The sequence below is a fragment of the Prionailurus viverrinus genome, chromosome A3 (assembly GCF_022837055.1).
Source record: "Prionailurus viverrinus isolate Anna chromosome A3, UM_Priviv_1.0, whole genome shotgun sequence".
NCBI classification, from domain to species: domain Eukaryota; kingdom Metazoa; phylum Chordata; class Mammalia; order Carnivora; family Felidae; genus Prionailurus; species Prionailurus viverrinus.
The window spans coordinates 120168858-120195243 of NC_062563.1; the positions used below are offsets into that span (position 1 = coordinate 120168858).

General features: G+C 47.8%; 2 protein-coding genes, 1 long non-coding RNA gene, 1 other non-coding gene and 1 pseudogene across 6 annotated transcripts in view; 3 read left to right on the top strand and 2 right to left on the bottom strand.

The window, feature by feature from the left end:
- Positions 1-1685: 1685 nt before the first annotated feature.
- On the top strand, positions 1686-11899 carry ADGRF3 (adhesion G protein-coupled receptor F3). Of its 2 annotated transcripts, XM_047851546.1 has the most exons (12): positions 1686-1823; positions 3234-3294; positions 3706-3846; positions 4319-4492; positions 4973-5218; positions 5957-6166; positions 6670-6813; positions 6985-7181; positions 7580-7759; positions 8678-10057; positions 10529-10570; positions 10658-11899. In XM_047851546.1, exons 1-12 carry the CDS (start codon positions 1740-1742, stop codon positions 10817-10819), a joined length of 3021 nt encoding a protein of 1006 aa, XP_047707502.1. In that variant the 5' UTR covers positions 1686-1739; the 3' UTR covers positions 10820-11899. The 2 variants fall into 2 exon arrangements, with proteins under 2 accessions (XP_047707502.1, XP_047707501.1); XM_047851545.1 differs by lacking the exon at positions 1686-1823 and having other exon boundaries at positions 3132-3294; positions 5000-5218.
- Positions 5733-21140, bottom strand: LOC125161697 (uncharacterized). 2 transcript variants are annotated; one of them, XR_007150729.1, is made up of 4 exons: positions 20284-21140; positions 18432-18609; positions 14242-14373; positions 5733-7963 (listed from the first exon to the last, which is right to left on the bottom strand). It is a non-coding gene; the product is annotated as an uncharacterized LOC125161697 (long non-coding RNA). The 2 variants fall into 2 exon arrangements; XR_007150728.1 differs by having other exon boundaries at positions 18432-19151.
- Positions 15442-15545, top strand: LOC125163105 (U6 spliceosomal RNA). The gene has a single exon (XR_007151275.1). It is a non-coding gene; the product is annotated as a U6 spliceosomal RNA (small nuclear RNA).
- On the top strand, positions 18166-19000 carry LOC125161696 (FGFR1 oncogene partner 2-like; annotated as a pseudogene).
- A 282-nt stretch (positions 21141-21422) lies between the features above and the next one.
- The window catches only part of HADHB (hydroxyacyl-CoA dehydrogenase trifunctional multienzyme complex subunit beta), a 40626-nt gene continuing 35662 nt past the window's right edge, over positions 21423-26386 (bottom strand). The window contains exons 11-16 of the mRNA XM_047851544.1: positions 25693-25772; positions 25565-25612; positions 24629-24716; positions 24230-24304; positions 23662-23826; positions 21423-21977 (exon numbers count right to left, since the gene is read on the bottom strand). Of these exons, the coding sequence (XP_047707500.1) occupies positions 21942-21977; positions 23662-23826; positions 24230-24304; positions 24629-24716; positions 25565-25612; positions 25693-25772 (492 nt within the window). The 3' untranslated portion in view covers positions 21423-21941. The remainder of the gene's footprint in view (positions 21978-23661; positions 23827-24229; positions 24305-24628; positions 24717-25564; positions 25613-25692; positions 25773-26386) is intronic.

Sequence of the window (26386 nt, forward strand, 5' to 3'; positions counted from 1 at the left end):
AACCCGATTCTTCACCGTTTTCAAGCTTTCTGAAATGAATTACTTACAAAGTCTTTGTTTCCCATGCATGTATTTGTTCTGTGTGTCCCCTATGCCTTCCATAGCCGTCTAGCAAGGGGAGACTTGAGGAGGTAGTGAAGTAGAAATGTACTGAGACTGGATTTTTACTCTAGGATCTGTGTGTGTGTGTGTGTGTGTGTGTGTGTGTGTGTGTTTAAATCAACCCTTTCTTTTTTTTTAAATTTTTTTTCTCGTTTTTATTTATTTTTGGGACAGAGAGAGACAGAGCATGAACGGGGGAGGGGCAGAGAGAGAGGGAGACACAGAATCGGAAACAGGCTCCAGGCTCTGAGCCATCAGCCCAGAGCCCGACGCGGGGCTCAAACTCCCGGACCGTGAGATCGTGACCTGGCTGAAGTCGGACGCTTAACTGACTGCGTCACCCAGGTGCCCCTCTTTTTTTTTTTTATTACAAAAATACATGCCTCTGTTTAGAAAAAATATATACCAGACACACCCAGATCCTTACCCCCCCTTCCCAGAAGCAACACTCGCCAACTTTCTGATGTGTTTTTCCAGAAATAGCCATACTAGAAATATCTTTTCTAGGTATAGAAAGCACAGGTATTTAATATAGATTCCCTTTTTTTACATAAAGGTGAGCATAATATACACTTTAAACTTCACCATATATATTGAGATGCAGTCCAAAATAGAGTTTACTTGACTTTTTTTCCACAACAGTGTCTTGTTGTTTGGAATTGTCCCTTTTGAATGGATATTTTGGTTGTTTAACTCATTTACTATCACAAATAACTCTGCCTTGAACATCCTTATACACACATTTTTGTGCCCACGTATCACTACACTTCTGCCAACACTGAATATGATCGATACATATCTTGTCTTTTGATAATTAGTAGATGACAGTATTTTCTTATTTCAATGTGGATTTTTATGTATATCAAACTATTGACATTGCTTTTTCAGTAAACTGATCTTTTTTCTTATTTTTATCCATGTTCTATCTTAATGCTGTAAGATAAAAATTTCTTATGTTAAGGTTGGCCCTTTATCCAGGCATCATACTACAAACATGTTACCTTTTGCCTTTTTAACCTAATGCCCTTTTCATCCCCAAATTAAAGCTTCATTTTCTTTTTGGCTTTCTGGGTTTTGTGTCTTGTTTAGAAAAGCCATCCTCACTTCAAAACCATTTTGTGAAATTACTTGATAATCTCTCCCAGCATTTTCCCAGGTTCTTTGTTAAATTTAAGACTCTGGAAATTATCTTCGGCTGTTTGATACATACAGCCCTAATGTTCATCTTTTCTGGGCTCTGGGATCAATGACCCAGCTTCCTGGAAGTTTCAGGACAATCCAGATTTCCCAGATCCCTGGAGACATGACTGAACCTAGCTTATTGACACATTGCTGGCTGTGACCTAGGAGCAGCACCCCCCCCCCCCCAAGCCGTCTCCGCTTCACTGAGTTCTTGGTTCAGACCCCAGAACCTGAGCAGACCATTCTCACTGGGGCATGTGGGTTCCAGGTGGCCCCACAGGGACCTAGATGCCCATGTGACTTAGTTACAGGCTGTAGCACTTCCTCTGTAAATTTGGCGACTCCTGTCCCCTCTTCCCCCCCATCCTGGCTGTGCTGGGCCTTGCCAACTCCTCTTGGAGGAAATTTGCATCATGCAGCAGCCTGAGGACTCAGGAGGACTGATCCACTGAGCCATGATCTACTCGGCTGTCCCCCTGCTACTCCTGGCTGTGACTCTCCCTCTGGTGGGGTCACCAGCTGCTCAAGTATCCCAACCCGTGAGTAAAACTGGGGGGAGGACCCAGGTAAGACGCAGCAAGCTGTGGATGAAGGGACAGGTGGAGGGGCCAGGGCCAGGGGGAGAAGTCATGTAAAAAAGAAAGGCCAGTTTGTTGTAAAATCTCTGAGAGGTCAGTCTCATTTTCCAGGCTGTGGGATAGTTTTTATTTCTTTGAGTCACTGTGAACTCCAGTGATGCCAGAAGGCTCTCCCAGTCAAGCTTGCCCTTTAAAAATTAAAAGGAAAGGGGCGCCCGGGTGGCTCAGCCGGTTGAGCGTCCGACTTTGGCTCAGGTCATGACCACCCAGTCTGTGGGTTTGAGCTCCGCATCGGGCTCTGTGCTGACAGCTCGGAGCCTGGAGCCTGCTTCGGATCGTGTCTCCCTCTCTCTGTCCTTCCTCTGCTCACACTCTCTCACTTTCAAAATAAATTAAAAATAAAAAATGGAAAGAAAAGAAAAATTTTCCAGATTTGGGAACCACCGGCATAGAGGACAGGAGAGAATCTGAAGAAAGACAGCAGAGTTGGAATTAACACTTTTTGATCTATTTTCTCCCAGGTAGCGTCTATATCTATATTTGTATCTCTCTGTACCTGTATTTGTATCCGTATCTGTATCTGTATCCATACCCGTATCTATATCTGTATCTGTCTCTGGATAGATACCCACATTCACGTACAACTTTGGGAGAGGGAGGAGTTGGTAAGGAAATAATATATAGGAACAAGAGACCGAGGGAAGATGCTGCCGTATGCCCACCCTCGGTCGCAGTTCCTTCGGAGGGAATAGAAGTCCCCAAGCCTCTGAGCCCCAGCTAGCTCTGCCCAGCCCTCCCCACCGGTATTCCAGACACAGCGTTTCAATTAGCCTCGAGGCCCAGGGACAGGTAAATTCGGGAAGGAATTAAGCAAAGCATGTTGACTCTCCAGGGTGTGCCTGGTTCCTGGGTTCAGGTGGCATTTGCAGGGCCTGGCGGGGTCCTTGGGGCTGTATCCCTGCCGCCTCCTCCCAGAAGCCTGCTTTCCCCTCCTGATGTGCCTGCTGGATTACAGGCAAAAAGAAGGGCTTCAAGGGGCATCTGAGTTTTGTCGGTTGAGCGTCTGACTTCGTCTCAGGTCATGATTTCACAGTTCAGTTCATGAGTTCGAGCCCCACATCGGGGCTCACTGCTGTCAGCACGGAGGCCAATTTAGATTCTCTGTCCTCCCACCCTCTCTCGGCCCCTCCCCCATTCTCTCTTTCTCTCTCTCAAACGTAAACATTAAAAAAGAGAGAGAAGAGCTTCAAAGAGGTAGAGTCATGCCAAATGACTCAGGCTAGTCCCCAAGTTGCTTGGGGAAGAAGGTGTCCCTGGAAGAAATGTGGGGTCAGCCCCCTCTCAGAGGTCTCTCCTCGTGCTCTGTTCCAGGGACAGAGTCAGGCTGGAGGGGAATCGGGGCAGCAACTGAACCAAAAGAGTGGAGCAGGTGGTGAGTGGATGGAGTGGAGAGGAAGAGGAAGGGGTGAGGGGAGGGAGGGGAAGCGGGGGGGGGGGGGAGCAGAGGGAGCGGGGAATGAGGCTGAAGAGGGCACACTTGTGGAGGTACCGATTCACGGCTGGTCATGGCGGCCGCACAGGTCCAGATTCCAATTCTCTGGCTGAGAGGCCTTGAGAAAATCCTCCATCTTGGAGAGGCTCGTCTGTGAGCTGAGGGTTTGGGGGGAAGGGTGGCGTGGAGCTGTGTGTGACCGCACCCCAGCTAGCGAGGGCTATGGCCCTCTTGAGGCTTGTCAGCTCCTAGCTGGCCTATGGGAGGTGGGGCCTGCCCTGGGTCCTGGCAGTCACCAGCCAGGTGTGGGAGGCAGAAGGGGACCCTGGCCTTGCTGTCTCTCCTCTGTAGAATCAGTCTTGGTCTCAGTCTATGTACAGCTGGACTTTTCAAATCAGACCTGGCCATTGACACTCTCCAGGACCCTGACTCCCCCCTTTGCCTCGGCCTCCTCTCCCCCAGCAACTCTCGCTGGCCTCAGCCTCACCACAGGTAGGGGGGATTCTATGGAGCCTTGCCTCTCAGTGGCCCTTACACTGCTTGTGGGGGAAGGAGGCTCAGACAGAAAGGAACCTGGGCTTCCCAGGCCTGTGGCCAGCTTGCCTGAACGGCTGCCCCTTTCCATTTCCTGGAGGGTCTGCAAGGCCCGGCTCCTTCCCCATCTCCCCCCCAGACAGACCCTTTCCTTCCTGTTCTATGCCCCCCTCTTCGAAACTCTGCAGAGGCCCAAGAGGCAGCCGGTGGTGGGCTGGCACTTCTCCGCCCCCAACCCTTGAGGACTTTGCCCAGCAGGACCTCTGCTGCTTTGAACCCTGGCCTGAGGAGGCAGTCCCGGATGGCTGAGGCTCTTGTGACTTCGGGATTGTTCCAGGCACCCAGCCCTAGAGCCTCTCGGGCATCGGGTCCTGACTACCTGGCTGTCTCACACAGGCTGCCCACTTCTTGTCCCCTCCTTCTGCCCCAGAGTGTAATGTCCATCACGATGGCCACACCTACTGTGCCTGCCTCCCTGGGTACCAGTGGAACGCCAGCGTCTGCTCCCGTCGCCGTCCCTGCCAGAGTCCCCGCAGCCGCGGGCCCTGTGGCTGTCTGGTCTTCAGCCCTCCTGAAGCCGGGTACTGCCAGCTGCTGCCACCTGGTGAGGAGGTTTGGGAACTTGGAAACGAATGGGCACAAGTGAAAGAAAGCCCGTGTTTTCTCCTCTCTGACCCTTGTGTTTCTGCCAGCCGACCCAAGCCCAGTGGCTCCCAGTGGTGGGAGAAATGCCAGTTATCCTGGTAGATCACAGCCCTGAGCCTGGGGCCCGAGTAGGGAGACGAATGAACAACAGAACTCCTGAGACATATGGACATGGAGAGAAAGTGCTAGAGTGACTGCTGTTGACCCCGGAAGGCCAGGAAGGGGCTCCGGCAGCCCCAGGTTACCTAGGGAAGTGGAAATCACCGGCCAAAAGGCTTCCCCATTGGTTCCCAATGACAGATAGGTCTGGACTGCAGCAGCCAGGGACAAAACAAAACAGTATTGGGGACGTGGGGAGGAAGCGAGGAGGAATGGGCTTCGGACGATGGGGAAGGAGTGAGAGCTTAGCCACGTGGAGGGCCACAATTCATGCTCTAAGCGGCCCCTGCCTCCTGCCTCCCCACAGTCCCCGGAACACTGAGCCTGAACTCCCAGGTGCAGATGCCTGGCAACACGCTGAACCTGACCCTCGTCACGAGCCATGAGACCACCAACCTAAACTGGTTCCTGCGGCCTTCGGGGAGCCCCAGACCCATCCTCCTGCAGCCGGGGACACAGGTGTCCCTGACCTCCAGCCCGGGCCAGGCTGTCCTCAGCATCCTCAACATCTCGCATAAATGGGCAGGTAGCCAGCCTGCCCTTCCTCTCATCTCTCTTCTCCGTCCTCCTCTTCCTCTGTCCTTCCTCCCGCACCTTGCCTTCCCCCTCCTCCCTCTCCTCTCCTTCCTGCTCTTCTTCTCTCCCCTTCTTTTCCCTTTTCATCTTCCCATTTACCCATTCTGGGGAAACAAAGGCCCGGAGGTGAACAATCGAGAGAATGGGCTTCCATTTCAGCAGAGAACAGACGCCTGTTTTTCATCAAGATGTTGCAGTGGCAGCGAGCAGTGCTGGAAAGGCATCTCCTGGTGGGGAAGAGGTTCACCTTAGGATTCGAGGTTCCAGGCTATTAAAAACAAAAGTTAGGAGCCTCTTCTCCAGTGCTTTTCCTCCTAGAAACCCCTTCCAAGGCAGGGATCTCTCTCTCTCTCTCTCTCTTTCTTAAATTTTTAATATTTATTTTTGAGAGCGAGAGAGCCCGCGTGCACGCACACAAGTGGGGGGGGGGGCGCAGAGAGACAGGGAGACACAGAATCCAAAGCAGGCTTCAGGCTCTGAGCTGTCGGCACGGAGCCCGAAGTGGGGCTCGAACCCACGAGCTGTGAGATCATGACCTGAGCCGAAGTCAGATGTGCAACCGACTGAGCCACCCAGGCAGGGATCTTTCTTGCTGGGCTTAAGCAGAGGCCAGACCTGGCAGGAGAGCTTCTGCGGCGCAGGGGTGGGGCCGGAGGAGCCGGGAGGTACAGCAGGTGTGTATCTGCAGGTGAGTACACGTGCCGCTTCGAAGCTCAGGGATTCAGGTGGGAGCTGTACCAGGTGGTGAAGGTGCCCCTGCAGGTGACAGACGTGGCCCGGCTTCCAGACCAGCTCTCCATCTCCTGCGCCACCAGCCCCGGTTTCCAGCTGAGCTGCTGCCTCCCCAGTACACACCTGGTCTACACGGCTTCCTGGAGCCCCGCAGAGGGCAGCAAAGGTACGAGCGCTGTGTCTGGCTCAGGGGACAAGGGGCAGCTGGTGTCCTCCAAGCAGCTGGCTGTTCAACTCCCAGGAAGCAGAGAGGCTGCAGTTCAACGTGGGGCTCCGGGTCCAAGTTCATTCAATACCGTGGTTACCCCGTGAGCGATCCTAACCCTCCTGATACAGCAGTAACCGCATGAGTGTAGATAACTGCTCACAAAATGTTTTCCCACGACCTTAATGAACTCTGGCCACACACTCTGTGAAGTTCCTTTGATGATAGTCCCCATTTTGCAAGCTGGCTTCGAGTCCTGGGGCTGGTTAGAGACCCCCAGGCGCCCTTCACCAAGACCCAAGCTCCGCCTCTGCAGTTTGATGCTCGCACACAACTCCACTCTGCCCCACGGCATCATCTGCTTCCGAAGTTGCTAGAGACTGAAAGGGCATCTCTGGGCCGGCCGGGTTCTGGGTCTGCTCCAGGCCCAGTAACCGCTCCCCTCTCTCTCGTGTCACCTTCAGCCTCCTTAGTCAACACGCCAGGCTCCTGGTGCCTCGTGCTGACCGTTCAGCGCTGCCCTGCCGCTGACACCACGTATACTTGTGAGCTGCAGAGCCCAGGACTGACCCCTCTCAGGGTCCCCGTCTCTGTCACCATCATCCAGGGTACGTGGGGCTCGGGGTCCAGCTGGTTGGGTCCAAGCTCTCACCTGCTCGCCCTGGGAGCTCCTCGACGTTTCCCCCACACTGGGCCACACGGCCAGTCTCCAGACCCCGAACGCGGGAGAGGCTGGGGCTAGACCACGGTTGCTGAGCCTCCTTGGTATCATTCTTCAGACGGAGACACCACCTGCCCTGAGGACTCCTCAGCTGTTGCCTGGAATGTCACCAAGGCTGGCCACGTGGCACAGGCCCCGTGTCCAGTGAACAGGACAGGTGTGGTGAAGCGGACCTGCGGGCCTGATGGCAGTTGGGAGCCCATCCACGGCGGCTGCACGGACGCAGGGGTCCTGGCCTTGTTTCACAGAGCCTGGGTAAAGCTTCAAGCCCCACTGCTCCAGGCCTCGCCCTCCATGACCTACCCCTTTCTCGCTCGGGACCTAGCTTTAGAACCTTTTCCTCCTGAGGCCTGGCCTGGAGGCCCCTCACCTTCCCTGAACCGGAGCCTGGCAGAGCCAGGGTATGAGGGTGGGGGCCACAGATGCACGAGACTCTCATGGTGGGAAGGGCGTTCTCCTCCAATCCTAATTCCACCAAGTGTCCAGCCCACTAACACGGGTGTGAGTTCCTTCCGTGTGGCTTCCCGCTCCCCCGGGGACTGGAGCAGGGCTGGGGAGGAAAGAGCTGGATGGGGGAGGAGTGGCCCCTCCCTTGTGACGACTCGCCCATCCCCCCACCCCCCCCACTTCCTGCTCTGTCTGGTCTGTCTCAGCTGCTGCGGGCAGGCCAGGGCTGGCCTGCTGTGGAGGCGCCACAGATCCTGGCTGAGCTGTCGGAGCAGGCGAAGGTGGTGAGCTCGCCCTCTGACTTATTGGCACTGCTGGGCACCATATCCTTCCTGGCCAAGGTGGTGGTGGATGCCAGAATACAGCTTAACCGCAGCGCCTTGGAGGTGAGATCTCTGAGCCACGGCGGGGGGCCGCCGGGGTGGTGGGGGCCCGAAGCTCTTTACCTCTGGGCACTTCTGTCCCTCTGGCATCACCATGGGCTGTCAGAAGGCAGACCTTTCGAGAGAGTCTGAGTGTCTGCTCTCCTGGTCCATCTCGCCCCTTGGACATCGGTTTCCATGGCCATCGAATATGGACAAGGTCTGAGGCTGGGAACACGTGGGAGGTCGGGGAAGGCAGGAAGGGATGTGAAGACACGAGTTCAGAAGCATTTATGTACACGCAGAGATGGGTGGATATGGGGTAAACTCACGCGCCCAGACACACGCACACACACGATACCTACATGGAGGTCCCCACGTCCTCAGCTTTTGCTGGACTCACCTGAACCAGCTCCCAGCGTGGGCAACGACTGACGACCATTAAGCTGCATCCAAAAGAATAACCAGGGCCAATGACATTGCGCCCTCCATCCGGGAATGTAGGTCACATGTGGGTGGACAGACATGCATGTGGCCTTCCACTTCAGAACATCGTGCCCGCTAACCACTGGGCCCCACTCCTAGCTTAACAGACCTGTTGGGGTCAAGGCATTGGAGAGGGGCCCCCTTCACCCTGGGTGGCCCAAGGGATGGAGGCGAGAGAAAGGTCGTCAGATGGAGGCGCTGGATGCGCATCGGGAGACCACGTACTTGAAGCCACCCCGGTGGTTAGCCCCACGGCTGCCCGTTCTTCCCATCTAGAAACTCTCCCTTCTCGGGCCTGTCTTCCTCTTCCCCTTTCCCTCCCCTCTTGGGTCTCTTCCGCAAGCCTAAGAAAGGTAGGTCTGGGGCCTCTGGTTCCCAGCGCCCCTGACGCAGCGCCGTGGGTTCTAGCGGCCAGCGCTCATCTCTTTGCTGGGCTCTCTCTGTTGGGTGCCGCAGGCTCTCCTGAAAACCACAGACAAGGTCCTAGACCTGGACACCAGCTCTCTGTGGACCCCAGCCCAGGCCCAGAAGCCCTCGACAGGCTCAGAACTCCTGCTGGCTGTGGAGACCCTGGCACGCAGTCTGTGCCCTCAGGATCACCCCTTCTCCTTCAGCTTGCAAAACGTGCGGCTGCAGACCCAGCTGCTTGGGCCGTTTCCCACTGACTACAGAGTCTCCTTCCGCACTCAGCCCCCACTGCGGGCCCACATTCCCAGGTGCTCCCTGGCCCCGCTGGGCCGTAACGGCACCAACGTCAGTATTACTAGCCTGGTGCTGCAGAAACTGGACCGCCTTCTGCCCTCAAGCTACGGGCAGGGGCTGGGGGACTCCGTCTATGCCACTCCCGGCCTGGTCCTCGCCATCTCCGTCATGGCAGGTGGGCAGGCCTTCGACCAGGGAGAAGTCATCATGGACTTCGGGGGCACGGGTAGCACTCCGCACTGTGTCTTCTGGGACCACAGCCTCTTCCGGGGCAAGGGGGGCTGGTCGGACGAAGGGTGCCAGGCGCAGACAGCTCGTGCCAGCCCCACCACCCGATGCGTCTGTCGGCACCTCACCGCTTTCTCCGTCCTCACGTCCCCAAACACTGTTCCGGAAAACCTCACCCTGGAGCGGCTGAGTCAGGTGGGCTTGGGGGCCTCCATCGTGGCACTGCTTGTGTGCCTAGGTGTGTACAGGCTGGTTTGGAGAGTGGTGGTACAGAGCAAAGTCGCCTACTTACGCCACACGGCCCTGCTCAACGTGGTGCTCTGCCTTTTGGCCGCAGACGCCTGCTTCCTGGGAGCCCCACTGCTTCCTCCGGGGCCCCGAAGCCCGCTCTGCCTGGCCGCTGCCTTCCTCTGTCATTTCCTCTACCTGGCCACCTTTTTCTGGATGCTGGCTCAGGCCCTGATGCTGGCCCACCAGCTGCTCTTCGTCTTCGATCAGCTGTCCCAGTGCCGAGTACTCTCCCTGATGGTGGTCCTCGGCTACGTGTGCCCGATGGGGTTTGCAGGTGCCGCCCTGGCCCTCTACCTACCCCGAGGGCAATACCTGAGGGAGGGGGCGTGCTGGTTAAGTGGGAAGGGAGGGGCGCTCTACACCTTCGTGGGGCCAGTGCTGGCCATAGTGGGCGTGAACGGGCTGGTACTCGCCATGGCCGTGCGGAAGCTCCTGAGGCCTTTGCCGTCAGAGGGGCCCCAGGCGGAGAGGCGCCAAGCCCTTCTGGCGGTGATCAAAGCCCTGCTCGTTCTCACGCCCATCTTCGGCCTCACCTGGGGGCTGGGCCTGGCCACCCTGCTGGAGGAAGTCTCCACAGTGCCTCACTACATCTTCACGATTCTCAACACCACCCAGGTGGGTGATAAAGCGCCGGCTGTGCTTTTGCCCTTTTAGATGGTCTAGGTCACTGCCAGTGCCTTCTCGAGGAGGGGTCGAGGTGGAGCAGGAGAAGCAGTCTCAGGAATTTTAGGAGACGTAGGTCTGGGCCGCAGTCCCTCCACGGACTCGCTGGAGGACTTTTGACAAACCTCTGGGAGCTCTGGTTTTCTCATCTGCGAAACAGTATCTGGTTTGGGCAGAGACGTCAGGGAATTGTCAGTACCCAAACTGATATTGATATTCCCTTGGTAACCAAAGCGGTCAGAGAAGCACCTGAAATGGATTCTATGCACCGAGCGGTGCTAATGCCCAGGACACCCTAGATGGGAAGCCTCGGGACACAAATTAGACAGGACGACAGAGGCTGAAGGAAGAGGAGGGGGAGGGAGTCGATTTCGGTTGATTCCTTCCTCCATGACTAACTTATCCCCGTATCCCCCCGTTAAGGGTGTCTTCATCTTACTGTTTGGTTGCCTCATGGACAAGAAGGTGAGTCTGCCCACCTAACCTCTGCCCAATTGCGGTGCCCAGGCCAGGCCTTTGGCTGGCGTAACGAGGGCGTTACCTGTCCTGCAGATACGAGAGGCTTTACTCAAACGCTTCTGCCGCTCCCAGTCCCCCAACTCCACCATCTCCCTGGTGAGTTACTGGCTTGAAATTCTTAGTTCTCCCACTACGGGGTCAGACGCAGCCGTTCCACAGCCTTCCCGAGAGGAGACAGGCACAGCTAGAGGCTGAGAGAAGCTTGGGATTGTCTTCTAGAATGAGCACTTTCCAGGCTCAAAGTCCCCAACGATGGAGACAGGAGCTCCGTCAGAGCAGTCGGAGTCAGGTTCCTGGGCTCCTGATTACAACCTGGACTGCTGGGGACTCTCTTAGCCCCTGGTTTCTCCATTTGAAAATCTGCCTCCAGTTACTATATGAAGGGAAATGTAGGATCGGTAAGCATGGGAGTCAGCATAGCTGAGAACCAAGTTCCTTAGGGCTACTGCGGCCCCAGGCAGGTGAGAACGTGAAAATGGGCACAAGCTCATCAAAAGAGAGTCGATAATAATAATAGTCGCCCTGCAATTGGGCCTTCCGGCCCCTTCCTAGGCTACATATGAAACCTACATCCCGGAGCAGAGCAAAGGAAGAAGTGAAGACACCAGGTGAGAAGCAGGCCTTTCTGGGGGCAGCGTGCTTGGCATGGACAGAAGCGGAGGCTAGCAAAGGGCTTCCTGGCCAAGAAGGCTCCTCTTCACGTGATTGACGGTCCCGGCCCACGGGTGGAAAACAGACTTTTCCAGCAGAGACATTTCTTGACGGGACGGGGAAGGTGGAGACCTCAGAGAGCAGGGAGTTTTACCACCACCAAGCCTTGGTTCAGTCCACTCTGAAAATTCCTTTGTGCGCTGTCAAATTCTTAATCGTCCTGGAAAACCCTTGCCTTGAAGGAATCGCCATTGGTGGGCTTGGTGTCCAGAGGGGTGGGCAGCCTGCAGAGGCAGTGAAAGGTCTGCTTCACCAGCCCAGAGCTTCAGGGCGAGCCCTTTCGCGGAGAAGGCAGAGGCTTTGAGTGAACCACACGCAGAGCCCATCCGAGGGAGTTGGGGGAACGTGCCAGAATCCACCAGGATGAGCCATGGCCCGGGGCTCTGAGCCCTTCCCCCATCCGAGAGCTCAGCGCCCCCGCACAGACAGGCTAATGTCTCCACTCGTCACGTTCCCTTCTCTCGCAGGTCACCTGCCCACACCCCTAAACTATCCAAGCAAAAAGAGCATGAAAAACTAGCTAAAGCTACCTGTTGAATAAGCCTGCCTTTGCTGTAAACGTAATCGACAGATATTAAAGTTCAAAATAATTGCAAGTAAAACCATCTCAACCAGTTTTTGACCAATCGACAGTTCCTGGTCCAGATAGATTTGCTAAAAATTGTTTTATTTTTAACTACTCAGTGACTTCTTTTCTGATTATTTCTTCTCCATAGCTATGATGAAAGGATGACTGATGACAGGAACTCTACTCTTGCAAACATTAAAGGTGAAGGACAGATTTTGGTTCGTTTCTTTTCAAAGTTTAGGAAAAGGTGAAGTTAATAGGTCCCTCTTTCTTTAACTTTTCCAACAATATCAGTATAACTGTAAGTTTCATCAATGTACGAATGTATACAGTCACCGATCTAAGAACCTTTGTAAGAGCGCATTAATGATTTTAAAGTAGAGAGGAAGTTGCCACAGACCACTAAGAATTAAGGCAACAAGATGACAAAAGGGGGCATTTAAAAGTGACAGGCTCAGGTCCCCTGGGTGGCTCAGTCTGTTCAGTATCTGACTCTTGATTTGGGCTCAGGTCATGATCTCGAGGTTCATGAGCTCGAGCCCCACATCAGACTCTGCACTGACAGTGCAAAAAAGCCTGCTTGGGATTCTGTGTCTCCCTCTCTCTCTGCCCCTCCCTTGCTCTCTTTCTCTCAAAAAGTAAACAAAAACATAAACTAACAAATCAATCAATCAATCAATAAATGTGACAGGCTCAAGCTAAGACTAGATATGGAGAAGAAAAAAAAATTTTTTTTAAAGCCTTGAGAGGATACCAAGACATCTAGTTGAATTAACTCATGGAATCCACAAGATGATGGGAGGGTTCTGAAAAAAGTTTTCAACTAGAGAAATGGAAAAAAATTCTTATGAATGAGCCTTTGTTAAATTACAAAAGTCGTGGCTATTTTTATAAAATGGAATGGGAATGCTTTCTGTTGAAATGAATATGCTCTTGAAAACAGTTTTCTTATAAACATGGATCTGTGTATTTTCATTGTACAGAAGTCAGCCTGAATAGTTCCCTACATGGATTCAATTGTTTCGTTCAAATAGAAGATACCAACTCAGCAGGGCACTTGTAACCGTTCTATGCTTCGGACTTGTTCCAGCCCCCACGGGAGGCGGGCAGCCACTGAAACAGCGAGGGCTTTGCCTGCTGGTTTCCCTGGCCACAGGGTCCTGTCTCAATTGTACTTCATTAATATTTACAGTCTTAATTTCTTAAATTATAAAATTATTTGTGAAGAGTTCAAATAATACACGTTCGCTTTAAAAGCAGCAGAGACCCCTGAGTGTGCTTCTGTAGAAATATACGTTCTCATATTTCCTTCTCAAATGACGACACACACTCAATGCATGCTTTGCTGCTAAAAACACACGTTAGGATTGACAAATGAAGTGACATTAAGCCTTCGTTCCCTTGGTTGTCACATAAAGAAAGACTGAAAAGAAAGTTCTGGAGGTAAATATAAGAAAGTAAAGATTTCATTTCTAAATTCCATTTCTAAAAAGACGGCCTAAAGAAATAAGCAGACAAGTGAGCAGATGAATGTACCAAGGATGTGCGTTCCAGTGTGTTTATATCCTCCACAAAGCGCACTTGGTAAAACCAATGAGGATATATTTACCAAAGGAGTGCTATGTGGTCATTTAAAATGACGACGTATAGCTACACCTACTGATACGGGAAAATGTTTAGGCTCTACAGCTAAGTAAGACAAAAGGGTTCCAGAACAGCATTATACCAGCCAATTTTGGTCCATACCAAAATTGGGTCCCTTTGTGTCCAAATATGTGTGCACTGAAAAAGAGAGATATCAAAATATTAACAGTATCTTGCTACTTGATTTTTCACTTTTTTCTTGCTCTGTAAATATTATTTGAATTATTTTTTACAATGAGCATGTGTTTCTATGGTAGAAAAAATGTTATTTTGAAAGAGTTCTTCTGAACATTTTGCATATTTAAAAATAGAAACTTGTCAAGCAAAAAAAAAAAAAAAACCAAAACAACAACAACAACAAAAACAAACCCATAAACAAAATACCCCCTGGAATTTAGATTTGTACAGAAGGGTGGACTACATTAGAGGTTCTCAAGGAAGCTTGGACTTCTGTTTTGGGAATCAATTCTGTCTGATCGCTGACAGTTCCCTAAGCGTGGAGGGGGAAAGGGGCTCCTAGTTGAGTTTAGGGCAGGTACAAACATTGCCAACATGTCTAAATGCTTGGTCTCTTTCACAATGATGCATTTCTTTCCAGAGTAGTATTTTTCCTCAGTGTTTTTGTCCTTCATCCCCACATTCTCCCATTTCCTCTCAACCAACGATCCCTCTTCATTGAAAGAGCATAACATACCAGTTCAGAGTCCCAGATAAACCACAGTGGACACAGACAGAGGACCTCTGAGTCATCCATTACGTCCCAGAAGAAGACTGGAGACTCTGCTACTGCTTTTCATTCCTTGAGAGAGACTGGAATTGGAGAGACCTGGAGAAAAAAATTTAAAACGTAAATGAGAAAGGGTAGGGGGAGAAGATAGGCTGAGAATTAGGATTCCTCTCTTTGGAAAGATGGATGCAAAGGTGCAAAGAATGTGTCTGGTTTGCTGGTTGCTGTAGCTTCAGCATCTAAAATATGCTTGACATGTAACAGGCACTCAGTAAGTATTTATTGAATGAATGAACTATACAGACCACAGCAAGAACAGGGACTTTTGCTCAGAATCAGAGACCATGAGAAGCAAACAGCTGGAGGGCCGGTGGGGGTGGGGCGTGGGGGGGGGGGGTGGCGGGTGAGGGAGGGGAGCACAGGGGGGAAGTGCACTTCTGAAGTGTGAATGAAAGATGAGGGCAAGTCAAGGCTCTCCTCCCAAATGGTTATTTGGTGGAACAAAGGGTCTAATTAAAGTGTTACATGAAAAGGGAGGCACTTAAGTTGGGATCTTTAAGAAGAGCATAACCGGGGAGGGGGGCAGGCACCTGGGCGGTTCACCGGGTTGAGCATCTGACTTTGGCTCAGGTCCTGATCCAACGGCTTGTGAGTTCCGGCCCCACCTACGTCGGGCTGTCTGCTGTCGGGGCAGAGCCCGCTTTGGATCCTCTGTCCCCCACTCTTTGTCTCTCCTCCACTTGTACTCTCTCCCTCTCTGTCTCTCAAAAATGAATAAACATTAAAAAAATAGCGTAACCAGTTCGAGGTACCTGAGAACAAACAGCAATGTGTACTTTATTTTTTTTTTTTATGTTATTATTTACTTTTGAAGGAGAGAGAGACAGAGCATGAGCAGGGGAGGAGCAGAGAGAAGACACAGAATCTGAAGCAGGCTCCAGGCTCTGAGCTGTCAGCACAGAGCCCGATGCAGGGCTCGAACTCACGAACTGTGAGATCATGACCTGAGCCAAAGTCAGACGCTTAACCGACTGAGCCACCCAGGTGCCCCAGCAATGTGTACTTTAGATGGAGGCATCTGTAACCATGACAGCCAAGGGTCGTCTTTTGTAGCAGTCACACTACCGAAAATCGCTGTTTCTCTTACGCATAGAATGTTTAGAAACAGTGCTCGCTCCGGCAGCACATATACTAAAATTGAAACCATACAGAGATTAGCACAGCCCCTGTGCAAGGAGGACACACAAATTCGTGCAGCGTTCCAGATTTTTAGAAAGACAGATACCATATGTTTTCACTCATATGTGGATCCTGAGAAATTCAACAGAAGACCATGGGGGAGGGGAAGGGCGGAAAAAAAGTTACAGAGAGGGAGGGAGGCAAACCATAAGAGACTCTTAAACACTGAGAACAAACTGAGGGGGGGTGGGGGGTGGGGAGAGGGGAAAGTGGGTGATGGGCACTGAAGAGGGCACCTGTTGGGATGAGCACTGGGCATTGTATGGGAACCAATCCGACAATAAATTATATTTAATATAAAAAAAAGAATGTTTAGAAATAGCATATAACTTATGTAAAGCTGGGTGAACGTGACTTAACTGCAGACCTAGAACTTCAGAGACGCCACGAAAGCCCTCTCCAATCCGATCCCACTGCCTCCCGCCCAGAGGTAACTTTTACTCTGAATGTGATCAACGTAACACTAAGAAAATTTTTTTGTGGTGAAACACGGAAAATTTACCACTTTAACCAAGCATACAGTTGCACAGTGGAAGGTATATTCACAGTGCTGTGCGACCAATCTCCAGAACTCATCTTTCTTTTTTTTTTTTTTTTTAAATGTTTTTTCAACGTTTATTTATTTTGGGGACAGAGAGAGACAGAGCATGAACGGGGGAGGGTCAGAGAGAGAGGGAGACACAGAATCGGAAGCAGGCTCCAGGCTCCGAGCCATCAGCCCAGAGCCTGACGCGGGGCTCGAACTCACGGACCGCGAGATCGTGACCTGGCTGAAGTCGGACGCTCAACCGACTGCGCCACCCAGGCGCCCCCAGAACTCATCTTTTGAAACTGAAACTCTATACCTATTCAGCAACTCCCCATTCCCCCCACTCCAGTCCCTGGTAACCGTCATTCCACTTCCTGTCTCAACGAAGGTGACTATTTTGTATACCTTATATAAGTAGAACCATACAGTGTTTGTCCTTCAGTGACTGGTTTATTTCACTTAAGGTTCATCCATGTTGTAGCACGTGATAGGACTGCCTCCCTTTTTAAGGCTGCATAGTACTCTACCGTGTGTATACGTATACACACATTCAGCTGTCAATGCACATTCGGGTCACTTTCCCCTATTGGCTCTTGTGAATAATGCCACTATGAATGTGGGTGCACAAATCCCTGCTTTCAATTCTTTGGGGTACATACCTAGACATGGAGTTGCTAGATCATATAATAATTCTATTTTTAATCTTTTGAGGAATGATCATACTGTTTTCCATAGCAGCTGGACCGTTTTATATTCCCACCAACAGGGTACAAAGCCTCTGGTTTCTCTTACATCCTCACCACCGTGTGCTATTTTCTGTGGGTTTTTTTAAAAAATATTTTTTATTTATTTTTGAGAGAGAGAGCAAGCGAGCGAGCGAGCAGGGAAGGGGCACAGAGGGAGACACAGATTCAGAAGCAGGCTCTAGGCTCTGACCTGGCAGCAGAGTCCGACTCGGGGCTTGAACTCACAAACTACAAGATCATAACCTGAGCCGAAGCCAGATGCTCAATAGACTGAGCCACCCGGTGCCCCTATTTTCTGGTTTTTTGATAACAGGTATCCTGATGGATGTGAGGTGGTATCTCGGTGTAGTTTTGATTAATGATGTTGAACTAGTTGACTAGTGATATTGAACTTCTTTTCATGTGCTTATCGGTCATCTGTATATATTTTTTAGAGAAATGCCTATTTAAATCCTTTGCCCATTTTTAAACTGGGTTATTTCTTGGTTGTTGAGTTGTAAGAGTTCTTTGTATGTTCTGGATATTATCAGATGTATGACTTGCAAATATTTTCTCCCATAGGTTGCCCTTTTATTTTTTAAATTTTTTAACGTTTATTTATTTTTGAGACAGAGAGAGACAGAGCATGAACAGGGGAGGGGCAGAGAGAGAGGGAGACACAGAATCTGAAACAGGCTCCAGGCTCTGAGCTGTCAGCACAGAGCCTGACGCGGGGCTTGAACTCACGGACCATGAGATCATGACCTGAGGTGAAGCCGGATGCCTAACCAACTGAGCCACCCAGGCGCCCCTGATGCACAGAAATTTTTAATTTTGATGAAGTCCAACCTATTTAGTTGCTGTTGTTGCCAGTGTTTTTGGTGTCACGGCCAAGAAAGTATTGCCAAATCTAATGTCATGTAGCTTTTCCTGTTTTCTTCTAAGAAGTTTATCAAATTAGCTCTTATGTTTAGGTCTTTGATTCACTTTGAGTTAATTTTTGTACATGGTGTAAGGTAAGGGTCCAACTTTCATTCTTTTGCAGGTGGCCCATTTTCCCAACACCATTTGCGGACAAGACTGTCCTTTCTCCATTAAACGGTCTTAGCACTCTTGCCAAAAATCATTGGACCACATCAGATTTCTGGGCTTAAACAAAAACCAACTTATCTCCAGAAGGTTCTCCTTGGGCCAGTGATGGGGCTCAGCCCTGCTGCCCCCTCCAGCTGCCCCTCCACTGGCTGCCTCTGCTGGGTTCTGCGTCTGCTCGCTGAAGAAGCTGAACAGGCGAGAGGAGTCTCTTCCCTTGGGCGCGTGGGCCCCAGTTAGCAGAGGCTTTGGGTCCTAACACCACAGCTGATGGCTGCAGGGGAGGGAGACCAGAATACTCCTTTAGAAATGAGTTGCACAACTGACAAGGCACTCACTGATGCTGATGCGCTTGCTGAAAGACTGAGAGATCCTGATGACGCAGCAGAATCTCCGACCGAGCAAACCACCGCTCTCAACAAGTGAGCAGACGTGATGAGCAGGATCAGGAAGAAATTCAAGAGCTTAATGAAGTTGCAAGACATTGGCCACAGTCCGCGTTGGTTATGGGAATCCAGCAAGAAAGCAGACAAATCAGAGAAGTACAACCAAAGAACTAAGAATTGCATACATACCTGGAAGAACATCCATAGTTAGACTGCTAACGGCTAGCAAAAAAGATGATCTGGATATAATGAAGTCAAAAGAGCAGCACTCCCAGACTGACATGGGTTGTTGTAACAGCTCTGGAGTCTTCTTTGATGCATCCTGACACATCTTTGAAACATCTCAACATGGACCGGAGAGGAGGCACTTGGAAGCAAATCAGAAATTCCAACTGCATGTTGATCAGATAACGGAAATGACAGCAGTAATGAGGAAAGCCATTGAAACTGAAAAGCAACAGGGGTGCAAGGTACTGGAACAAATATTTCAACTTGAACAAGAAAACAAAGGCTTGAGAGAGGTCCTTCACAGGAGTGCACGTGTGCATGAGCGGGGGAGGAGCAGAAAGGGAGAGAATCCCAACTCAGGGCTTGAGCCCAGGAACTGTGAGATCATGACCTGAGCCTAAATCAAGAGTCAGAGGCTTAACCGACTGAGCCACCAGGTGCCATTTTTGAACTTTAGGAAAGATGTGTCTGAAAGTCCATCTTTGACAGTATTAGTGACCAGTAGCAACCAGAGTCTGAGGAATAGGTGAAGAGCCTGTAAGTCTTTGGGTTTCATATACTTCAGATGGTCACTGGGACTGGTCTACTAAAGTGAATGAGTTAACAGAAAAATCAATCTCAAGCTATGTTTTTTTTCCCTATAGTACGTACACTGGATTGGCAATGGCATTTTCTTTTTTACTATTTTAGAGACAGAGAGAGAAAATGCAAGTGAGCAGAAAAGAGTGGCAGAGGGAGGGAAGGAGGGGGAGAGAGAGAGAAAGAGAGAGAATTCTATGTAGGCTCCATACTCAGTGTGGAGCCCAATGCTCAATCCTACGACCCTGGGGTCACGACCTGAGCCAGAGGCAAGAGCTGATGCTCAACTAAGCCACCCAGGCGTGCCTATAAGTATTCATTTGATTTTTTACAAAATATATATCTAGTATGTAAATTTTTAAAAGCCACTAGAAATAGAAACGGACTTTAACATCAACTGAAATCTAAACTTTTCTTATTTTGTGATTATAGGATTAAAGAGGATAAAAAGGTAAAAAACAAAACACCATTATTTCCAGATCTTTCCACTAATGTCCTTTTTCTGTTTCAAATCCAACCCATGATACCATAGTACATTTGTCATGTCTCCCTAGCTTCCTCTGGTCTGAGTTTCTCCGTATTCTCTTTTTTGTGAACTTGATAGTTTTGAACACATTCTGTATAGATGTCCCTCAGTTTGTGTTGCATGTTTTTTTTATGACCCAACTGGGCTAATGGGTATTTGGAAAGAATACCCCTGAAGTGAAGTGCCCCTTTGATCACATTATGCCGGAAGTATGTGGTATCTACATGCCAGCACTGATGTTAACCTTGGCCACTTAGTGAAATTAGTGCTTGCCATGTTTCTCCACTGTAAAGATGCCTTGTTTTCCCTTCTCATACTCTATTTGCTGGAGTTGAGACATGAAGTCCAGCCCACACTCAACCGAGGACGGACATGTCCCACTTCCTGGAGCACAGAGTCTACACATATTATTTGGAATTCTTCTGTATGAAAGACCTCTTTTCTCTTCCCTTAACTGTTTTAGAAAACATTTTTATCTCATACGTAGGCATCTCAGAAACAGACTTAAGTTTTGCCTGTTTTTGAACCTGTCCTGTCAATGAACATTTGTTATTTATAATATTTTGCTATTAGAGAGCAATGGTGCTATGCACTCTCTTGCACGCGTCTCCTGGCACTCCTGTGCTGGGTCACAGACCGTGTGTCCTATTCAAATGTGCAAGATGCCAAGCTGTTTTCCAAGTGGTTCATATCAATTTGTATTCTCACCAGCGGTGTGTGATCGTTCCTATTGTTCCACATCCTCATCAACACCTGATATTGAGTCTTCATTTTTCCTGAGGGGTATAAAAGAATAGCTCATTATGATCCTAATTTGATTTTTCATTACTAATGAGCCTCTTTTCATGTTTATTCTCCATTTCTACATTATATTATAAAAAATGCCGGTTCATATCTTTTGCCCATTATTTTGTAAGTCATCTTTCTTCTTTCTGATGTACGGGAATTCTTCATATAACCTGGATCCCTTGAAAGATAGATCTATATCAGGGTGACATAGATCGTGAGAGAGAGAGAGACGTATCTCCTTTGTAGGATGTATCTGTATCTTTGTCCCTTTTGTGGTTTGTCTTTCCATTCTGTCACATAAACAAAAGTTCTTATTTCAACATAGGCATTTTTTTTTTTAAGGTTTATTTTTGAGAGAGACAGAGCGCAAACGGCGGGCAGGCGGGGGGGAGGGGCGGCAAAGAGAGAGAAGGAGACAGAACCCGCAGCAGGTTCCAGCCTGGTGCTGTCAGCAGAGCCCAGCGTGGGGCTCGAACCCATGAACTGTGAGACCATCACTTGAGCCAAAGTCGGACACTTAACTAACTGAGCCCCCCAGGCACCCCTCTTTTAAAAAGGTTTTTAATGTTTTTATTTATAAAATTTCTTTACACTTGACTTAAATCGTGGCAGAGACATCTCCAAACAGTGAAATAAATTTACCCCCAAGGAGCAATGGGGAAAAAAGTGTTATTCTAAAACGGGTTTTTGTTTTTGTTTTTTAACATTTATTTATTTTTGAGAGACAGAGCATGAGCAGGGGAGGGGCAGAGAGAGAGGGAGACACAGAATCAGAAGCAGCCTCCAGGGTCTGAGCTGTCAGCACAGAGCCCAACGCGGGGCTCGAACCCAACGAACCGTGGGATCGTGACCTGAGCGGAAGTCGGATGCTCAACCGAATGAGCCACCCAGGAGCCCCAAAAAGGTGTTATTCTAAAGCAGGACCCTCTTTATACCCCTAGCAGCCACATGACTGACTAAAATGGCTAAAAGTTACAAATGAGTAATTAAAGGCAAAATCTGCCCCCAAGCCAAGGGAACCACCCTTTACCTCTGGTAAAAACTAAGGCAAACAGTTCTTCAATACTCCCTCACTTTATTAAGTGTAACAGGGTACTTACATATCTAAACATTTACTGTAAGTTTTCAGTGACATTTAAACTCTGAATTACCTTTCCATAATTAAGTTTCTTTAGGCACATTGGTTTGTATTTTATAGAAAACACACATCTTTAGGTCACAAACAGGAAGGAGTATACTTTGCAAATGTTACAAAGATGATTCCAAATCTCAGAAAACCTCTCTCCTGAACTGCAACCACTCATTTAAGTATTTAATGAAAATAGAGCCCCCAAACAGCTGTTTAAACATAACACTGAGAGATTCTGCTGATTAAGAAATCCCTGAAAGAGTAGTAAGCCGTGATTACTGGAAAGCTCAGAATACTAGCAAGGCTTAATTGCAAAGTATTGAACAGAAGGCCACAAATTGTCTTTTCCTAAGAGGAGATAGGAACTAAGGATGTCAGTTAGTAATGCATTGGAATGGCATTGCCTAGTGCGAGTGTTGCGCAGAAACTCCAGGTCAGCTCTCCTTTATTATTTTGGATAAGCTTCCACTATCATCGCATGGCCCTGTAAAGGAGAAAAAAAAAGAGCTCCGTTAGAGCAACGGAAGGCAATGAATCCAGCCAGTCCTGAGGCAAAAGGGAACAATGGGAAAAGTACGGGCTTTGGAGTCCGATCCTGGGCCTGCCTTTCAAACACTGTGTGATCTTGTGTGTGTATGGGCAAGGGGAGTGTTGCCACTGGCATCTAGTGGGTAGAGATCCCGCTAAACATCCTACAACACGGAACACAACCCCCCCATAACAAATAATTATCTGGCCCCAAATGTTAATAGAGACAACGCTGAGACACTCTATATCCACAATGCGGGATTCCTCCTCTGGTCTCCCAGTCACATTTGCATCACTTATTTGGCTCTTGATGAAACAATGCCAAGTTTAATCTACTTTTTAATCATCTCCTCTCGCCTTCACCAGACTGTAAACTTCTAGAAGAAAGGTACTGGGTGGTATTCTTCATTCATCCACAAAAGCATCCGGTATTGGGTTTTACTCTGTGTGCTAGGTGAACAACCAGGGAGCACACACTAGAAACCACAAGACACTAACCCACGTGGGCTGCCCACCCCGCACGATACTGTGCCCTCGTTATCTCCCTCAGTTAAGCCTGGCACAGACAGATTGGGGGGGGGGGGGGGGCTCCAGTCCTGACTATGGTTTTCTCTGGACAAAGGTACACAGACTGAAAAGTGCTTTTCATCATGAAGTCTGAAATACTCTAGCCTACAAATAACTGACCCCTTGTTTCTTCAGTTTCTGAGACAGGTCATAAATAAAGGCTTTTAAATGCAAGATGTTTAAACTTTTATATAGCTTATTATTTATCTTGATCAGCAACAGAAAGTTTCTGTAATCTGGAAGAAAACCAGATCTGTTTCCTTCAGGACTGGGGACAAAAAGATTACAATCAGCCCTCCTTTTGGATTTTATTCCCAGAGTGAAATGTCATATGTAGCAGGTAGGAAGTTGTGTCTGTAATGCAAGTAAGGCCAATGAAAGAAATCTGTAGAATAACAAATTCCCCCCAAATAAACAGCAATAAGTTACCCAGCAGTAAATTAATTTTCTAATTAAGGTATAATTCAGTTTTCAGGAAAGATAATTTACTTTTCGGAGAGATTTTATAAATATGACCTCAGGGTGACTAGATAAATGAGTAAAATTTTATCTAAAAAAAAAAATTTTTTTAAGTTTAAGACAGAGACAGTGCAACTGGGGGAGGAGCAGAGAGAGAAGTAGAGAGAGGATCCCTCTTCGCACTCAGCACAGAGGCCAATGTGGGGCTTGAACCCACGAAACCATGAGATCATGACCTGAGCTGAAACCAAGAGTCAGACGCTTAACCGACTGAACCACTCAGGTGCCCCGGCTCTAATTTTTTTCTACACGCTTTTTGTATATAGAAACATAATGAGGATGTATTCCTTTTAAAATTAAAAAATATATATAAACATTATTTTAGGAATAGAAATAGCTCGAGTTTAAAAACTGTCTTCCTTCCAAAGTACTATCAAGAATTAAAGTTGTACCCTCCTCCCTCAAAATAGGCTGCTTTTTTTAGTTGTCTGTCATCAGAAATACTGCTCTAAGGATGTTTCAAAGTGAACCAAATGAAACGTGCTTGGAATGAGCTGGTTTGGTTTCCAAGAAAATGACTTTCCAGAAGCACCTCTGAAGCTGCTGTGACATACCTGCCCTCCGGCGGCACAGGCAGCCACCAAGCCATACTGGCCTCCCTCCTTCCGTAATCTGTTGGCAGCTGCCATGACCAACCGGCAGCCAGTAGCTCCAAATGGGTGTCCCAGGGACAGCGATCCACCCCAGTTGTTAAACTTCTCCAAAGGAGGTGACCCAACCTGGCTCCCACAAAAACAGACACAAATATAATGATGAGTTTACTTAAGGTTAAGAATCAGGCCAGACTCCTAGCAAGAGGAAGGTAACAGAAATGGAGAAAATGACTAACTTGAGACACGTCATATATTACTTTAAAGTAAAGAAGAAATTCTAGGTCAATTCTGAAAGCCACTGTCTATTTACCTTCACCTAACACCAGAACTGGAAGAACAAAAGACAAAATAGAATTTTACTTTCACTTTTTCTAAAGATTTCCAGGAACTATTTTCCAACTAAGAAATAAATACATTTAATAAAATAAAAAATTCTTCATAAAAAGGAATTGCTTTCCCCTTCATATTTTTATTAACAGCCCAAATATTACTGTGCTTTGGAAGTTCAAGCATGCTTTTAATCACTTACCTTGGTTTTTCTACCCATGTAATTTTGTGCAAACCAATCAGAATCCATGGCTTTAAAATTAGCCAAAATCTGACCCTACAAGGGAAAGGACCTTGTTATTAATGTCCCTTGACATTAAAGTTGAGCAAATCTTTACATCAGTTTTCAGTGAAATCTTCCTAAGGGAACATTTGCTTCTTTTGAAGGGCCTCTAAGAGATCACAGCAAAAGGTATGTCTTCAAAACTGTACGACTGGATTCCCCCCACTTAACACCCCTTCCAACAGTATAGGTCAGTATTTCAAATATAAAGCTCTACTTGTGTTTTATAACACTATCATAAAACACACTTGGATCTCCCCAACACAATACATTTTTTATGATTACAGTCCTTTGATATGTATCTTTTAAGTGACTTACTGAGAATGCTTCATGAAATTCAAAAGCATCGATATCAGTCATTGTTAATCCTGCCCTTTCCAGAACTTTTGGAGTAGCGTAAGTTGGTCTAAAAAGAAAAAAATAAGTAATGTGTTAAAACTTTAATTTTTTTTTTTTTTTTCAAAAAATTTTTTTTTCAACGTTTATTTATTTTTGGGACAGAGAGAGACAGAGCATGAACGGGGGAGGGGCAGAGAGAGAGGGAGACACAGAATCGGAAACAGGCTCCAGGCTCTGAGCCATCAGCCCAGAGCCTGACGCGGGGCTCGAACTCACGGACCGTGAGATAGTGACCTGGCTGAAGTCGGACGCTTAACCGACTGCGCCACCCAGGCGCCCCAAAACTTTAATTTTTAACCTAAGAACTCCTTATTCTCCAAGGTGAGTTTTACATAAGGTATTATCATGCCCTCCACTCATTCACTGTTTCTGTACAAATATTAAGTATTGGGGACACGATAGTGAACTAAACAGACATAGCCTCTGTCCTTACAAAGTTTACATTCTAGAGTCAGGGATATAGCTAATAAACAAACTATGAAAGAGAAGGGCAAACAAATAATGTGAAGAATTAGAAAAACACAGAGCTGTGAGGGATGGGAAGACAGTCTAAACACTAGGAGGCTTACATAAAAGGCCATTATAAAGACTATGTAGCAATATGAAAAAATGCTTATGACACCTTAATGAAAAAAGAATACATTATATATATATGTAGAAATGTATATGAAAAAGAGGGAAAAAAAAATCCAAAACTGTAAAATAATATACCAATATAAAGGATTATTTTTAAGAATCCAGCACACAAAACAATTATGAACTCAGAACTTAATGTACTTTAAAATCTATACAATAAATGTGGGTAATCAAATACTTCTAATGATAGTCCTAGGATATTTCTACACTGTTACCTACCCAAGTAAAAGTTGATCTTTTGGATCCTGAGACACATACACAAAATCCCTAGGTAAAAAACAGAGGGGTTAGCTCCAGTAATAAAATAAAGAAACCGAGGTGGCCGTTTATTTGAACATTTACTTTACCTCAAATATGCCTTTGGCTTATAACCCATGGCCAGAGCTTTCTCCTCTGCCATTATCAGCATTGCAGATGCACCATCAGTCTGAAATGTTAAGCAGAACAATAACGTTAAATTCTTCAGCCTTTCTGGAAGTCTTTGTACAACCATTTTCTATGTAGTGTTCCTGAATCTATCAACTAATTACACTGTATACAGAGATTTTATAAAACAAAACTATTTTCATTTTATCCATAATTAATGGGCGACCCAAATACACACACTGACCCATTGTTTTAAGGAAGAGGGTAGAAAAACCTGTCCAAAAGTACCATCGTTATCAAAATGGACAAAGAGAATAGGTAACATGAGAAGTATGTATTCATAATAAACTTAAGCCAAAAGATTTTTGCTTTTGGCACAGAATATGAGAAATCTTATGAATTAAAATAGTCTCTCATTTACTTACTTATTTTTACATTTTATGGACTGTTTCTGAACTTGTTTCCTGACTGTGGAAGGAAACACAGGCTTCGAGGTGATATGAAAGAAACAGGCAGGCAGCTGAGAACATTGGAACCATGGTCTTTCCTCTCTGGACACACCCCATATACTTCTTACCAACTGAGAAATCAAGTTGAGAGACAAAGAGCTACCACTGAAAAAAAGCCTTATACCATGACTAAAAGAAAGCTCAAAAAAAAAAAAAAAAAAATCCA